The following is an 18,471-nucleotide window of genomic DNA, read 5'->3' on the forward strand; positions in this document are numbered from 1 at the left end:
CGGAATTGTTTAATGCTATGGTGGTGTGAACATAGCCAGGAAAGGCAGGAGGAGTTCCCCCAAAGATCACAGGAGAAGAAACTTTCCACTCCCTTTTATTATAAGTATATTTGCGTGAGGAAGAAAATGCAGAATAATAATTCATTTTTAAGCAATTGGATACTGTAACTGTATTTTAAAATATGTATCTAGTTATTATTTTTGATGAAATAATCACATACCCTCTGGAATGTTTGCATAAGGTTCTTGACTTCATATTAATATATGTTATTCAAAAAATGGCAAATTTTTGATATGGGATTTGTACTTTATACTTATCTAGCTTTGATTTATGTTTATGTTAGATGATGTTATAGAGTCCTATTAAAATAAGAATAGCCTTATAGGAAGACTGTGATTGCTGGTAGGAATATTATAATTTACAAATTGATAGGAAGTAAAATAAGGACACTGTTTTTATTGTAGGGTGTGAAAGTGGGCAATTTCGTTGTGGAAATGGCCGGTGTATCCCAGCAGAATGGAGATGTGATGGAGCCAGGGACTGTTCAGACGACACTGATGAAGCTGGCTGCCGTAAGTAGTGCAATTCAAAGTGGTAATTGTGACTTGTAAAAACCGTTAGGTCCAGGTTTTCTGGGGGATGGTATCTCCCCATATCAGCCTGCCCTGAAATCTACAGGAGAGGTTCTTTCAGTCCCTGTGTATCTGATGGGGATGTGAGATGGGAGTTTCTGGTGACTGTTGCTGGGATCTGGAACTCTCTTCTCTGTGCATAATTGTATATTTTAACAGCTTGTAATGTCCAATGGTATAATCCATTTAAATGGTGATATTTGGCATGTTTTCATTATGCAGGTTATGTATCCCTTATCTAAAATACTTGGGAGCAGAAGTGTTTTGGATTTTGTTTTTTTTCCAGATTTTGGAATATTTGCATAGACATATTGAGATGTCTTGGTATTAGACTCAAGTCTAAATATTTGTTTCTTATACACTTTATACACATAGCCTGAAGCTAATTTTATACACACAATTTTAAGTAATTTTGTGCATGAAACAAAGTTTGTAAACATTGACCCATGGGAAAGCAAAGATATTACTTATCTCAACCACTCGTGTGGACATTTTGGATTTTGGATGATTTCAGATTTTTACATAAGGACTACTCAACCTGTGTCATTTTTCTTTTAATTTGTAAACTATCTTGCCAGAACTTATTTATGAACAGCTATTAATGATCATAGCAGTTCATAAATAAAGATAATAACGATAGTTACTATGATGAGGACTTAGTCAAAATATTCGGCTTTTTCCAAACATTTAACTGTTGCTTCAGGGGATAATGCTGTTCCAGCCTTTCCCAATTTGTTGCACTTCAGATATTTTGGATGGCAATTTTCCATAGTCCTTGGTTTCTTGTGTTCTGTGATTATCTTAAGTTTAGATAGGTTCCATAGAGGATGGATCTATCAGTGGTTAGCTCAGTGACTGAAATCTCTCCTGACCTCAGGCAATATGTCTGCTTGATGCTGAGGTTAAGGTCTCTATGGGAGAACAATTGTGTCCTGCTTCCACTTTTCCTTTAGTTTGTTGTCTCCCAAAATTTTGGATTATAATCCAAGATCTCACCTTTACTTGATTAGTGTATGGATTTGCATGTTGGCCTTTGGCCTTTGCTTCTATGTCATTATCAGATATCATTGGTGCTTTGTACAATAATTTGAGGATTTTTTTTCGTGTCAGGAGCGACTTGAGAAACTGCAAGTCACTTCTGGTGTGAGAGAATTGGCCGTCTGCGAGGATGTTGCCCAGGGGATGCCCGGATGATTTTTTGATGTTTTTACCATCCTTGTGGGAGGCTTCTCTCATGTCCCTGCATGGAGCTGGAGCTGATAGAAGGAATTCATCCGCGCTCTCCCCGGGTGGTATTCGAACCTGGCAGCCTTCAGGTCAGCAACCCAACCTTCAAGTTACAAGGCTTTAATCCACTACGCCATTAGGGGCTCCCAATTTGAGGATGAAACTTGAGGATGGAGGGCTTGGCCAGAAATAAAGTCTCCCTCTTTCTTTTATTTGCCATATTGTCTAAAAAGTGTCTTTCAATATAGCCAGATCAAATGACATGATGAAATGTAATTTTTTTAGGGACCCTGTATATATTTCAAAAGGTTTTTAGTAGGACTAGAAATTTGTTCAGTAGCGAGCCCACTTAATTTACTTAATCTCCAGAATGGTGACTTGAAATATTATTTGCTTATTGACACTAGCCCGTCCCACATGTGGAGGAAGTCAATTTCAGTGCCTCAGTGATGGAGAATGCATCCCTCGGTCATGGGTATGTGATGATGAAGAAGACTGTGAAGACGGCTCTGATGAACACCAACAATGCCGTAAGTTACAAGCTACCTTTGACTTTATAACTCAGAGGCAGAATATATGCTTTTCATGTGGAAGGTTACAAGTTCAGTCCCTGGTGTTGTTAGGCAAGACTGGCAAACATCTCTGACTGAAGCTTCTCAAATTGCTCATTCAGTGATCTTTCTTGTTAGGATCTCTTTGTCACTCAGATTTACTGTAGAGTTTCCATCTAGTCATGTCACTGGATATTGTGTGAAATAATACTTGTATCTATCTGGTTAATTTAATCTTGTAAATCTTACTTAAGAAGTGCAGTAGGCTGGCTTGTTACATGAGCTTGTTAATGTGTTTTCAGTGATACTTGAAGAGCTTTGAATACCATAGAATTGTGCTGTGGGACCCAACGATGCCTAGAGAAGTGTTTTATTCTCGACCTCCAACACTCTTCAGTGATCAACTTCCACTGGAGTCTCTGCTGGAAGTCGACCACAGAATTGCACTGGAAGCTTAGAGGCATCACTTCTGTAGGCATCACTAGGGCCTTCGTGATTCTATGGAATGCTTTTGCCAGAAACCCAAGAAATTGTTCATTTCAGAAAAATAGGATTCCAGGTGATATGGTAAAATTGTTCTACATGAACGATCCTAGAATTGATCCCTTGTGTAATGTGCAGCTTTATTGAGTCAGTAAGGGTTATTTTTAGGCAATTAAGTATAGAATTGTTGAAGCATCATCCATGGGAAGAGTCAGAACTAGCCTCACAAAATTGTTGTGAATCTCTTGAATGGGTACAAGTTGAAAAAGACTGTTACTTGCCGTAGACTTTGGGGTTTGGGCAGAATGTACTTTGGCTGTGGTTGAATATTTAGGCATCTTTTTATTTTTTGTGTGTGTCCTTTTTGTGAGTTTGCTAAGACAAGCAAATTCTACTCACTTTCTGGGAAATCATTTCCCTGCTTTATGATGCAGCTCTCACTTTGAACTATTCCCTAATGATAAGAATTTAGGATTGTCCTTATAGCTCTTTCTAGAAGAAAGAGAAACTCAGCTTGTCCTTGTCACCCTTTAGACACAGGTTATAGCCAGTAGTGGTTACTTATCTACTAAGACATTAGTAAAGGGCAAAATCCAGTGCCATTTTAAAGACCCATTTGGACTATATCATGCCCCTTGCTTTAGTTCTACATGTGTGCACATTAACTCAAAATCTTTGGAAAATAGCTTTGAAGCAAAGTCCTATTCCTGATTGAAGGTAATTTGTAGGAACATGACCATTTGCTTACTGTAAGTGTGAACAATAACTTGAACCTCACTTTTCAGGATAGTCGTGGTATATCTTTGGCAGTTGAGGAAAATGGTACAGAATTACTTTGTTCACCCATTTTTAAATAACTTTATTGTCATTGTACATCATACAACGAAATTAAATGCCATTCCTAATCATATTATATATTTACAAAATACAAAACATGCACCCATCCTTCCACATTCGAATCCCTATTGCGTAACTCCTAATGCCACATCAGTGTGAAACCACAGAGTTCATTATAGTCACAGCTCAAGGATAAAAGCTATCTTTCAATCTATTTGTCCTTGTTTTTATCATCCTAGTTACAATTCATAGTTAGAATAATCATGGCTGTATGTACATGTAAACACATATATTCACTGTGATCGATCCCTTTTTTCAGGACAAATGGGACCCTGCCATTTACCATTTTCTGGATTGGGTATCTGGGCTTCAGGGTGACCTCTTAAATGTGGGCCTGCAACTGTATTGTTATGTGGGTTCTTTATAGTAGGTATGGCCTGGTTTTTTATTAGATTTGATAGAGACATCCAGAAACAGTTGGCAACACATTAGCCCTCAAAGACTATCGCCTTTCAGGGATCCCTAAAACAGAGTCAGTTTCTGTGCGATCTATTCATCTACACCAGGTATGGGCAAACCCAGGCCTGAGGGCCAGATGTGCCCCTTGGCCTCTTTTCTCAGCCCCTCCTTTCTCTCACCATTCTATCCTTCCTTCTCTCTTTCCTTCGCTCCTTACGTCCTTCTTTCTTTCTCCCTCCTTCCCTTCCACCCTTTCATCCTTTCTTCCTTCCCTCCTTTCCTTTCCTCCCTCCTTCTCCCTTCTTCCCCTTCCACTCTTTCCCCTTCCTTCTTTCCTTCCTTCCATCCATTCATCCATCCATTTTGTCTTTCCTTCCTTCTCTCTTCTCTCAGTTCCTCCCTTCCCTTCCACTCTTTCTTCCTTCCATCTTTCTCTTCTTTTTCTTCTCTTCCCTTCCTTCCTGCTCTTTTTCCTTCCTCCTTTCCTCCTGGGAGATGTTTAGCTGGGAGAAGAGAAGGTAGAGAGGGAACATGAGAATCAGATTTCAAGATTTCAAAGAAAGCATTTCTTCTTCTGGTCATGTATTCTTTTCACTCACAGCCTCCTTTTACAGCATTTCCTGAGCTTTGGTTGGCTGCCTTCGCTTTCACCCTGATGTATTCACTGGCAGGGATGTTGTTTCCTTGCTAATAATCATATTTACAAGAAAGGATGGGTGACTTTGGGGGATCTAGCAACAGTTTTGTCCTCAGGTAGCAACCCTCTAAGGTAATTTTGAAAGTGTATCACCAAAATTTGACAGCAGTGTGTCACAAAAATGGCAGAAAATGCCAAAATGTTATTGAAATTAGTAGGGGGGATTTTACTGGCACAATTTGCTATTGAATATTGGCGGTAGGGGGTTTGGCATACCTTGTTGCAGGTGGGATCAACTTTTAGGATCCACAAACTGATGTTGGTCATTTTTGGTTTAAAGAATCCTATATCAGTTGACATAGGTACTGCAAACACAATAGAGGACCAAGCTTATGCACTGATGAGTGTATACCAAGTTTGATTTAATGCAATTTCTCTATATCAGAGATTCTCAAACTGTGCTCATCCAGATATTTTGGATTTCAGCTCCCATAATTCCTTCCAGCTGGTAAGAGCACAGTTTGAGAAATAATAACAATACATCTTTATATACCACTTTTATCTTACAATGGGGACCCAAAGCAGCTTCCAATATGTTAATAACACAATACAAAATTAAACACTGATCTATATGCTTAAAACAATAGAAAAAGGATAAACAGCAATGTGTATGTACTCTTGGACTTTGGGGGTGACAAGTTGAAAAATAAATGGTACCTACTGCCCCGGGATGTACTTCTATGCTTTTGTAGACTACTTACTGAGAGATGCCCAGAGATCAAAGATCTGTTGTCCCAAGTGTTGTACAAATGTAATAAAAAGTCTGCACTCCAGAGAGTTTATAGCCTACATAAACAATGATTCTTAACATGTAGCTGAGAGGCACACACAAAGCAAGCTATAAAAGGCAGTTAAAGATAACTGAACCATCCTAAGATTACATCTTGACTGGAGCAATCCTCCTTCTTCATATTGATGGGCACCAGGTTCTGTGGTGGAAGGATTTTAGATGGATGATAACTGATGGTATATTATTTGGAGTTGTCCTTTGGGAAATATAACAGGGAATCAAGCCTAAATAGATGCTTGTATCCATACTTTCTTATGGTAGTTGTTTTCTGTTATTAAAATAATTCCACCGTGAGTATAGATTTAGATTTTTTTTTTAATTGGATATACTTCTGATGATATTCAATTCTCCTCTGTGTCCTACTTTTATTTTTATGCATATTTTGTGTGGAATATATTAGGACACCTACATAAATGCTGCTGACTGAGGAACATATTTCGATGCTGAAGATTCACGGGCTAACATAGAGTTTTCCTCTATGTCTTGTGATAATAGCTCTTCATGTTGCATTAAATAACACATTGGAAGCCGGATTTTATTTCTAGAATATTTTATTAAACATTTTAAGGGTTCAGTATGAAAAGGTTGTTTGAGTCTTTTCTGTTTCCAACTTATGGAATAAATTAACATATTTTCTCAAAGGAAAAATTGAGAGGAACAGGCTGAATTGAAGAAAAATTGATGGTCTTTCACATATAAGTTATGCATTACTAAATAGACTCTTTTTTGCAGCTGGTCGGACATGTTCCAGTCAACAGTTTACCTGTACAAATGGGCAGTGTATCCCAGGCACATACAGGTGTGATCGAGTAAAAGATTGCATGGATGAAACAGATGAAAGAGGCTGCCGTGAGTACTTCTGAATCTTTAGCATTAGATTGAGTTTCATCCTGTCTCTTTCTAGCCTTTTAATCAATTTGTAAGATTAAGAGGGTGGTTGATGGACATGAATGGCCACAATATGCTTCTTGTTATCAAAATTTCATTGCAGATTCTTTCACAGATTAGTGCCGGTGTTCTCATAACAGTTACATTGTTTTGGGATTTAATAACTGCACAATTGCTATGTAGCAGGACGTGGTTTATGAGAATCTATGTCTTCTCTTTCTCTCTCTCTCCTTTGGTAGTGTTAGGAGAGATCACAGCCCAGAATTAGCATTAGCAGTTTGGTTTAGAAAGCCAGATTTATTGCATTCAGGACAAAGGAGCAAGACAGAGTAGAGCAGTAAAATAAAATGCTTTCATCACTTAAGCAGTGCATTAAATAAAACAAAAAAAACCCCCAAGAATCCCTTTTTTGCAGGCCCGCAGTGGTGCAGTGGGTTAAACCACTGACTGAAAGGTTGGCAGTTCCTTGGAGCATGGTGAGCTCCCGCTGTTAGCCCCAGCTTCTGCCAACCTAGCAGTTCAAAAACATGCAAATGTGAGTAGATCAATAGGTACTGCTCCAGCAGGAAGGTAACGGCGCTGCATGCAGTCATGCTGGCCACATGACCTTGGAGGTGTCTATGGACAATGCCGGCTTTTCAGCTTAGATATGGAGATGAGCTCCAACCCCCACAGTTGGACATGACTAGACTTAATGTCAAGAGGAAACCTTTATAATAATGGTAATTAATATTTTTGATTAGTTTGGTTTTTTTGTGAGAATTTGGGGTTGCAGAAAATGCCTGTTTTCCTGACTGGATAAAGAAACTAGCAAGGTTGTTTTTGAGATACATGGATGTTTCAGTCATAAATGTTTAGGAACCAGAGTGTAATAAAGAGAATAGAGACTGCAGGTGACCAAAACCAGACTGTAGATCTGTTGCCCCTGGAGTGCAGCCTTCTTGAAGTACTTGATGACTTACTTTGTGACATAATAGAAAAGTAGTTACAAAATAGTGTATGGTGGCAATTTTTATTGTACTTTAAAGCTATTTAAAGTGATTTCCAATTTGCTCTTCTGGGATTCTTGTCAAATAGTAGTGTGGATAGTTAGTTGGGAGTTTGGCTTGTAGGTCCTGCTAGGCTTTATTTTTAGTGTTAACTGCTTTTAGTCTCTCTTGAGAGAGAGAAAGTGGATTATATATGCAAACGACAACAACAACAATAATCAGAAAATGCATCATCCCCCATGAAATAACCTCATTGTAGTTTATCAGTAAATAGGTAAATGGATGTGGGGAGAAATAAACTAGGATCAGAATGTTTGGAAATAACTATGACTCAATGCTATGGGATCCAGGGAATTGTAATTTGATGATGAGGCACTAGCACTCTTTGGCAATGAAGGCTAAAGACCTTATAAAACTACAAACCCCATCATTCCATAGTATTGAGGCATGGCAGTTAAAGTGGTGTCAAATTGTATTAATTCTACAGCGTAAATGCACTCAAGGTGCTATGACAATGAACCATGTATGTACAAAAACCTGTCCTGACTTGGCTTCTCTGAAGTGTTTAATTTAAAAACCCATTTTCAGTCAAGTCAGTTAAGTAGACCTGTCATTGCTGGAAGGTGATGGATTTTTTGAACCACTGTATGTGGGACCTGGGGTTAATTCTTGATCACTCCTTAGTAATCCATGGGCCAATAAAAACCCTAGGATTGTTACAGACTGGTGTACTCAGCCTTGGACTAAGGAAATCCCTCATATCTTTCACCAACAACCACTATGGCTAATTAAAAGCTTAGTATTGACAAACCTTCATTCATTGAAGGGTGTCTGTAAGTGCCTTAAAGATAGTAGTGTTGTATGAGTTATAAAACCTGAATGGTAATGAAATTTAAAACTGTGCGAGTGTACTAAAGATCATATGATTAGGATAAAAGTCGTGTAATGCCCAAGCACTACAGTTGCCTTCATAGTCAGACTCTTACTATATCCAATATAGTTCAATATACCTCCCAAATGAAGACATTCAGGTTTGGAAAAAGCTGCCTGTCAGTTCACAAATTGACCAATATAATAAAGCCACTGAATACTGTTCACCAATCATGCGAGACATACAGTTCTGCAGTGTATCAGAGTAAGAGCCTCCCAAACTTGACCAGTGATGCAACATTTTGAGAAATATTTTAATAAAATGCTTTTTATTAAACTTTTTCATAAAACACCCTAGCAAAACATTTTAATAAACTGTTCCAGCAAAAACCAAAAGAAGCTGGGATAGCATAGGTGTTTGAGCATTAGGATGCAACTCTGGAGACCAGGGTATGAATCCCTGCCCAACCATAGAAACCTATCTTGAGGAAGCCACACTTTCTCAGCTTCAGAGGAGGGCAAAGGAAAACCCCTCTGGACAAATCCTGGCAAGAAAAACACTGTCAGATTTGTCTTAGTGTTGCCATAAGTCAAACGTGACTTCAAGATCCATAACAACAACAACAAGCAAAAAGCCGTGGTTTCAGCAGTCACATTCACAAATGGAAACAGGTGCTAATACCTTGAAGATGGGTTTTGATGGGAAGATGGGATCTGTTAGCCAATGCTTGAACTTTATTTAGGGCAGTAGTTCTCAAATTGTACTCCTCCAGATATTTTGGACCCCGGCTCCCACAGTTCCTAACAGCTGGTAAGCTGGCTGGGATTTCTGGGAGCTGAAGTCCAAAACACCTGGAGGAGCACAGTATGAGAAACACTGATTTAGGGCAAAGGAATTATGCATTGCCTTAAAGGCAGTGCTGATATTGCCATAAAAAAATCTCTGAACAAAAAACAGTTGAAAGTTAATCCATTGACAGGTATAGGACAAGATCTGGTGTGTCTTAAAGAAGGAGGCCTGTTGTACTTCTGTAGATGACTCTGAGTGCAGTCATGATGCACTTACTTAGCATTTTTGAATCATGGCTGATACAGGGATAGTAAAGTCCGTATCTTTGAATTCCAAAGCAACAGTATTTTACAGATTAATTAGGAATGCCTGAAGACAGACCTCAAGAACTAGGTGGGAGTTTTTCCCTGATTCATGGACAGATAGATGTTTGTATGGCAGATGAACTGCTGAAGATAATACTTACATACTGATGTGACCAAGTCAGAAAAGGCTGCATTCATAAACATCTAGGCTAAATCTGTGGCCCACAACTTGTTTTTCTCCGGATATCGGTTTTAAGATAAAAGGTATTTTTATTTACTGATTTTTACACGTGTTTTTAGTAGCTAATTATGATTTGTGTAAATGAAAATGGGAAATCTTTAAAAAGATAAATCAAATTTGGATCTGTGATCAACATGGTACTCTAAGAGGCGGCTGGAATGTGAGCTTTGGAGACTTCACAGATCTTATCAGTTAAATTTCAGCTGATAAGACCTTCCTTTTAAATTTTCTTTTGACTTCTGTGCTGCCTTCTGAGTGACAGTGGGAACTGTCTTGATCTTTCCTTTCAAAAAAGATGGTGCCCCAGGCTTCTCGCTGATCAGATGCTGCATAAGAAAAGCATGCGAGGAGATCTCAGAGAGATACCCAGCTACAAATCCAGGAAACCTACCTAACAACATTCCACCCCCCCCCCCCTTTCTGGGTTGCAATCAGTCTCCCCGATGTGACTGTCAACATATCTGCATTTCAGGCCCCAAACCCCCTGTGTACACTATAGCAGTATCTAAAATAATATTACCCTTATGGAGATTTTTAAAAATCATGGTGATGGCCCCGATGAAGGCCTTACACTTCTTGTTGCTGAAAATCTTCACATTATTTCCAACTAAAGGCGAACCTATGGCAAACTTACAGTGGGATTTCTTGTGTGTGTTGACAGGCACAAGATCACTCAGTAGGCTTCCATGAAATTGGACCATCATTTCCACAATCATGGTCCAACACTGCATCTCACTGGGATGGCAAAGCGTAACTCTCCACGTGTTGATAGCACCCAACTCATGCTAGCATAGCTAGGGTGAAGGGTGTTGGGAATTGCTCCCCAGCATTTGGCTGACCATACTTTGTGGCCTCCATCTAATATTGAGACAATGAAGAATGCCACTGAAATGTAGCATTTCAGCGAGGAAGGCATGCAAGAACTATTTAGGAATTGGGGGATGGGGTTCGGTAGTAGGAGAACCCTACTATTTTTGTAACAAATTACTGTATGAACTACTAACCCTTAAGCAGATTACATTCTTGACCCTGAATGAATGTATTGATGTCCTGTCCTTTGCTTCCAAGTGGGATCACGTGAGGCCTTTATTTGTAAAGTTCTTAAGTGCCCTGTGGAAGAAAATCTCCTGTAACATGCCAGAGAAGGGGGAGAACTGAGATTCCTTATGAGTAATTTTTCCCCTTGATTCATTGTGACAAGAAGTGTGGTTTGAGACCACAACATAGACTATCATATAGGATACTGCACAACCAACTGAAGATCCTTTGTGTTCTTGAAAAGTTAAGAATCGAATTAACATTGTTTTCCTCAAAGCATTCTGAGGGATTGCTAAGTCAGTGCTCTTGGACACTTTTAAAATTCAAAGCACTATGCCTTAGTCAATAGTGTCATGTGTGCAATGATACTTCCTTTTTATTAAAAAATGCATGCATATAATTTTTTTTGTTAAAAAGTCCTCATGGAATTGACAAGGAATGGATTAAAAAGATGAAAGAACAAAATCTGAAAATGACAAATGCAGTATTTTAAAGGTTTTATTGCACACTGTGTAAGAAAGATACAAGTCCTTTGGAGGAAGAGACAATAGATTTCTTCTCAATGTGTGGAGCTTCCTCAGTGGATTCCATACTGAACGAGTTCCTTGAATCTTCACAGTAACAAGTTATAAAGGGGTTTATAAAAATTAGGAAACTCTGACAGATTTCTTAAGTGATACAGATTCTTTAGTCCCCAAATTTCTTCTCCTACTCTAGAATGCTTTGCAGCATGTCATGTTATTCATGAATGTACAGTAGAGTCTCACTTATCCAACACTCGCTTATCCAACGTCCAACACATTTTTGTAGTTGATGTTTTCAATAAATCGTGATATTTTGGTGCTAAATCCGTAAATACAGTAATTACTACATAGCATTATTTCGTATTGAACTACTTTTTCTGTCAAATTTGTTGTATAACATGATGTTTTGGTGCTTAATTTGTAAAATCATAATCTAATTTGATGTTTAATAGGCTTTTCCTTAATCCCTCCTTATTATCCAACATATCCGCTTTCTAAAAGCTTCTTGGAAACCAATGTGACATCTTACACTTCTGCAGTTGCTCACCTCTGATCAAGCCAAGATGATATAGATAATCTTGTGTTGCTAGCACATTTTAGCCCAGAGCCAGTTGTGTACATCTGCCAGAATGGATGATTCTCATCCTTACTACCCTACTTACACACTCTAAAAATCCGCTGTGGTCTTCTGGAGTAGGTCCTTGGCAGTGTGGATGACTTTAGAGCAATGTTTCTCAACCTGTGGGTCCCCAGGTGTTTTGGCCTACAGCTGCTAGGATTTCTGGGAGCTGAAGGCCAAAACATCTGGGAACTCACAAGTTGAGGGAGGCAGAGGGGAAGAAATTAAGAAGATGTTGAATGTGGAACTAAATCATTGAACTTAGTCACGGTGAACTATGACCCAACAAAAAGTATGACCCAGCTGTATTGATCTCCCTGGATGGTAAAAGAAAATGTTTCATATTCTGACCAATTTGTCTTTTATACTGAATCCACCTTCCCTTGCTGTTTTGGACAAGGTTTTGGAGAATCCCCCAGATAGACAAGACCTTTATTTTACTTCAGTCCTATTTAGCTCTGAATTCAATGAGATTAATTTATGTGTGCCAAAAACATCCACAGCTCTGGTTCTAGAGGATCTCCTGATTCAGAAGACACAGCTGTTTGCCGGGCAAAGGAGAAGAATTCAGAATTCCTTTCGTTCTCCTATTGTTGAGATTCATTGAAGCGGAACCTTTTCCATGAAGAAAAGAAAGCCCTGTTTGGAATAAACCTGTGTTACTGCATTGCTTCTCCTAACCCAAGACAACAATAGTGAAGGCCAACAGATTAAAAAAGAGGATCTAGCAGCCTCAGGCAGCTTAGTTGCCCTTATTTCTTCCTGTCCTTTTTGTTATCACCGAAACCTGATATGTTCCCACAAGGAATTGTATTATGGTTCTGGTTCCCCCTGGGCATTTTAATTTTGTAGTATTGTGTTGTTGTTCATTTAATTTAGTTGGATTAATTTTATCCTCAGTTACCTGTTTTGTTTATTACCATACATGAATCAACTGCAAAGGGTGCGTAATTTTTTGACATGTTAAAACTAATAGCGGTGGCAGTGGTGACAGCAAAGAATTGAATGTGTATTATTTGTTCCCAGACACCTCTCTTATTTTCTCCCTGCTGTTAATGTGAGGAAGGAGTAATGTAGGGTTTCTTTTTCACAATTTATTTTTTCCTTCAAAGGAGTGATTTTAAAATGGAAAATCGTTGCTGAATGGCTATAATTCCTTGAATGTGGAGCAAAGTTCATGAGCTGTTGCAGTCACCTGTTCCCTCTCCCTTCCCAGAACTCATGCAAAACTAATGCAAGCAGTTGCTTTTGCTTCCAGGAGGAAGGGAAGAGCCATATATTTAGCTGGCAATTGGTTTAACTTGTGGTGATAAACTGCTTCTCAATGTGACATGATATTTTAATAGACCAGTCAAATGCATAGTGCTGCTCCTATTGATTCAGCAATTAAGCACCTACTAAAAAGTGGAACAAGTGAATCCAAAGCCACAACCCATTTTGCTGCTAGTGAGATTAACACCAAGAGAAAAAAAACAAAAAAACAAAAAAAAAAACAAAAACGACTCATGCAAAGGCAAACATCAGACCAGTGTGTTTCAGCTCCATGTTGTTTAACTGGTTTATTGAGGCTGCTTGTGTTTCATATAAAATAGGGGGGTTTCTTCCAGTTTCATAGATTCATGGTTGCAGTTTTATTCCAGAAAATTTCAGCTAAAATTAAATTGGTTAAATTTGTAGGAAAAGTATGTGAAGGGAAGTTCACGTACTTCTCTTCAGCTTTGCAAAGCATTGTTCAAATTTCCTTCTGATTAGAATTGACAGTGCTGTGCAGAAGAGAGAATTTTATCAGGCAGAACTTGCATGTCTTGCCACACCTGCAGAAATTCTCTTTTACACAACTATGGGCCCTTCCAGACAGGCCCTATATCTCAGGATATGATCCCAAGTTTTCTGTTTATCCCAGATTATCTGGCAGTGCAGACCCAGTTTAAAGCAGAAAACCTGGGATCAGATCCTGGGATATAGGGCCTGTCTGGGGGCCCTTCCACACAACCCTATATCCCAGAATCTCAAGGCAGAAAATCCCACAATATCTGCTTTGAACTGGGTTATCTGAGTCCACACTCAGATAATGTGGGAGTTTCTGCCTTGATATTCTGGGATACAGGGCTGTGTGGAAGGGCCCTGAAAAGGCTCTATGTAAGATATAGAAGCTTTCTCTCAGTTGTCATGTGGCAACCTTACTTAAATTACATTTATCCAGTTGTGACAGTTGTTATTTTTATCATTGCTACTTTTTAGCCAAAATGTCGTTAGCAACTCCAAAGACCTTTTTTTCTCTTCTTGTGGTTCTTTATTTTCAAATAAGTATCCTTTTTTGGTTTGTTTTAAAAGGTGTATTGGAAGTCACTTCTGGTTTGTTTCGTGTTTTAAAAAGGCATCCCCTGGACCTCAAATAACTTGGGGGAGCAAAACTGTGAGGAAGTTTCCCCAGGCCTCTTAGAGGGACTTTGATGGCAATAGAGGCAGTTAAAAAATTGACCCCAAGGCCAATAAATACCCCTAGGAGTTGCATGTGGCCCATGGCTAAACTTTCCTGCCCAGACATTAACTCTTGCTGCTGTGGCAAAGTTCACAGTTGAAGAAATTTCATCTTTGCATTGTCCAGTCCTTTAGTTTAAATTGGAGCAAGCTAAATATTACATCACGAGATGCACCAACATGGTAGAATTAATGCAGTACTTTAATTGTCATGACTCAAAGCTATAGTCCCAGGAGTTGTAGTTTTGCAAGGTCTTTAGCCTTTCCTGCCCATGGACCTCATAATGCTGAGGTCAATAAGCCAGGCAGGCGGCAGTGGGATTTGCCACACAGCGTGGTGAATGCAATGGGTGGTTGGGGAAAATGTTGCGCTGTGTCCCACATCTCCCGCTATGCCCCTTACCTTATCCCATGGGAGGAAGCCGTCTGCCCTCCCCCCCCGCTTTTCTGAATGGGAACGTGATGTGATTAGTGTCATAGGGACATAGTGGAGAATATGATGTCTGATAGTACATTCTTCCCCCATGGACTTTGAATTGTGTGTCCTTACTTAGGTTGTTTACTATCTAAATAAAAACCAATCATTTGTTTATTTTTGCTGACCATCTGTGGGACTAGACTCAAAGTTAGATATGGCTAATTGCTATTATCATTTATTTTATGGGACCATTATTGGTCTGTGGTGCTTTACAAGTAAAGGGACAACAATCTAATTAAGACATGACGCAAGAGGAAAAGGGGATGGCAACGTGAAAGGGGATTAAGTCAAGCAGATACTGCATCTTTCTCTGTGAGACCAGAGCTGTTGTGATGGAAGGAGGTTCATCTGTATCTGGGCCTAGTGGTGGTGGAGTCTGTGCCTGTCTCTTACCAGCTGTTATGATTTCTGGGAGTTGAAGGCCAAAACATCTGGGGACTCAAAGGTTGAGAACCACGGGGATAGATGAAGGACCTTATTATTATTATTATTATTATTATTAGTCATTTATATAGCACCATTACTTTACACTCTGCTTTACAAGCAAAATACCATCCCCCCCAAAACTAATTCCCTATGCTTAGGTTTATAATTTAATTAAAGACATGACACAAAAGGAAGAACAGTGTGGGAGGGGATTAAGTTCAGCCATGGCAAATGTATTCCAGTCTTGGGGTTTTCTACTTGTTACAAATGTAATGAACATTTCCCATAGGTTTTCATGCTTCTTATGAACAACTGTTGTACAATCCCTGGGTTATATCAGGTTGAAGGTGTAGTAGAAGTCGGTTTTAATGATGCATTCCATCTAAGACTTCACACACACCATTGTCTGTGGTGCGGCTAACAGCTGTTGCTGTATTGTCAAGATAATCTCATTAGCCTCTAATGACCACCTGTCCCTGATGATTATCCTGCCATTGGCTCATAAGGTTTTGTTGCTGTTGCTTCTTGTTTATTTAGAAAATGAATTAGGGACACAATGGGAAAGGGTGACCTTTTATTTAAACTGAAATGAAACAAAAACCAGATTTAAAAACAAAAAAAATGAATCAGAACTGAAATGTTTCAGAATGATTTTTCTCCCAATTAATGAATGGTGAGAAAGAAACATATTAAAGGAAGCTGTTGTGACAATAGGCCTGAGCATTCTATATTGCTGTGATTGCAGGTATCTCTACTTTTGCAAAAAATTGAAGACACCGGGAAGGGGAAATGAAGGAGAGTGTGGATTTTCTTTCATTAAAAAAACAAGGGTGGTTCTTATTTAAAAAGAGTTTTATCTGTTGGATGAAATGGGATCTTATATTGAAATAACATGCCTAGGCCAGTATGTTTTCTTGTTGTAATGATGAAGTCAAGAAGCAGCATTGATGTAGTGGACTCAGCACTGGGAGACCAGCGTTTGATTCTCTGCTTGGTAATCTTGGGCAAGTCATCCTGTCTGAGTTGAAGGGAAAGACAAACTTCTATTCAAATCTTATCTAGAAAACCCCAGAAATGGGCTTTCATAAGTTGGAATCAACTTCAAGGTACATAACAATAAGTGAGAAAGTCTAGCTCATGCAAAAGTTCATGAGCCAGAATCTCTCTTTTACTTTTTCTCTAAGAGAGTTCTGGGGAGGAAGAAAAGAATGCCCTAGTAATTTCTAGCAAGCTCTCCAAGGTGCTTAAAATCTAGCATTTTCTGTGCATTTTAACTGATTTAAAGTATTACCTTAGCACAAATAATCAGTCAAAGGAGACCAAAGGACAGACACTGGTGACTGCTTGAACCTTCCACATTATGATGACTTCAAAATACATTGGACTAGAGTTCCTATTGGTCCCAGTTAGTTTAGCCAACACATTTGAAAGTACCCACGTTCAACAAGGCTGACCTAGATTGTGAGTTCTGTTTCTGTATTTTGTATAGAGAAAACACAATCAATATTATAGTCCAGTTCATAGATAAGCAGCCTTGAGGTTTATGGGATCCAATTTGTGTTTTACTAGACACCTGAGATCCACCAACTAGAGCGAAAAAGAAGTGGCCGAAGTTGAGTAGAGACATGCCATAAATTAAGGAATAAGCGGATTCCTTTCCATAGTGCTGGAGTTAATGAGTAGGGCAACAATCAAACAAATATTTATTCATACAAAACTCTCATCCTGATTTTATCCAAGCTTTCTTTTTCCTTTTGCTACCATACTTCTGCAGGAAGGCTAACCTTCTTCTAAGCTATTCAATCACAAAGATCTAATGAGACATCCCAATTTCTCTTCTGTTGACCTGTTGTCTGTTAGCTCTGCTACATCACAAACTGCAGTGGATCTGAAGGCATCACATACCCATTTGCTGCTTTATTTGGGACAAACTAGCTTCTCTGGGAAAAAAACAGAAGCGCTTGAAATAATTGTTGTTTGGGAACTCAAGGGCTGTTTGGGATCAATATTGTGCAAATAAGGAAACTGCACCCCCTGGAGGCTTTTGGGGAACTAGTGCCAATATTTGCCAGTGATCATGGAGGGTCTTTGGAAGCCCCTGTAGAAACTGCACCAAAGGCATACATAGTTTCATGTGGCCTGCAGTCCACACAGTTGCTATCCTTGCTTTGAAATAAACAATATTTTTCTTTTGTAGAGTACCCAACATGTGACCAGTTATCCTGTTCTAATGGAGCCTGTTTTAATGCAAGCCAGCACTGCGATGGCAAATTAGATTGCAGAGATGCCTCCGATGAAGCCAACTGTAGTAAGTATTTTATTTTCAGACCCCAGAACCATCAACACACATTTAGTAAATAAAGTAAAAGCTGGGATTTCTTTCTAGGATACATTTCATACCTCTTGCATTTTTCTCAGCTCGTGGATGCTCCAATGCCCAATTTCAGTGTGGAAATGGAGAATGCATTCCTCGTGCCTTTCTTTGTGACCATGATGATGACTGTGGTGATAGGAGCGATGAAAACTCTTGCAGTGAGTTGGTTTTCATTTTGGCTTCTTTCATTCATTGGTGTCCCAATAGTTAACTATCCTAGAATACTGTAAGATTTTATCTCCTCATTCACACCTTTCTGGATTCTGTTCTGTCTTCTACTTAGCTGTCTCAATGATTTTGATATAGGCAATTTGCATTAATCACAAATATTGAATGACAGTCTTAGAAAATATTTAAATAGATACTGAGTTCTGTAAAGTAGGTAATTTTCTGTTTAAAATATGAGAGAACATGCTTGTGGGTTTTGTGGGGCCAAACCTATGTGGACATGGATTGTTTCTAGTTGATGTTCATTCTGAACACTGTTCATCCTAAACTTGAAATTCAAAGATAAGATTTCAGAGGCATCTGGGTGTTAATAAAATAAGTCAGAAGTTGATTTGAAATCCTTTGATTGTTGATTTGATGTCAGCAAACAACAACAAAAACACTTAACATGGAATGGAAATTCTTCCTACTGGTTGCTCCATGTCAGTTCAGAGCACTAGCCTGCTTTTCTAGGGCTATTTATACATTGTCAAAAGAGGGGGGAAATATCTCTGAAAACAAGGACATAGTTTCAGATAAGATGTGGATGTGTCATTTTAGAAG

General features: G+C 38.9%; 1 protein-coding gene across 2 annotated transcripts in view; it reads left to right on the forward strand.

The window, feature by feature from the left end:
• lrp2 (LDL receptor related protein 2) overlaps positions 1-18,471 on the forward strand; it is a 189,848-nt gene that overhangs the window by 37,791 nt on the left and 133,586 nt on the right. For both annotated transcript variants that reach the window (XM_008119019.3, XM_062964876.1), the window contains exons 2-6: positions 466-573; positions 2,268-2,390; positions 6,410-6,526; positions 17,524-17,634; positions 17,745-17,858. In XM_008119019.3, coding sequence (XP_008117226.2) covers positions 466-573; positions 2,268-2,390; positions 6,410-6,526; positions 17,524-17,634; positions 17,745-17,858 — 573 coding nt within the window. The remainder of the gene's footprint in view (positions 1-465; positions 574-2,267; positions 2,391-6,409; positions 6,527-17,523; positions 17,635-17,744; positions 17,859-18,471) is intronic.

Source organism: Anolis carolinensis, chromosome 1 (genome assembly GCF_035594765.1).
Source record: "Anolis carolinensis isolate JA03-04 chromosome 1, rAnoCar3.1.pri, whole genome shotgun sequence".
Lineage (NCBI taxonomy): Eukaryota > Metazoa > Chordata > Lepidosauria > Squamata > Dactyloidae > Anolis > Anolis carolinensis.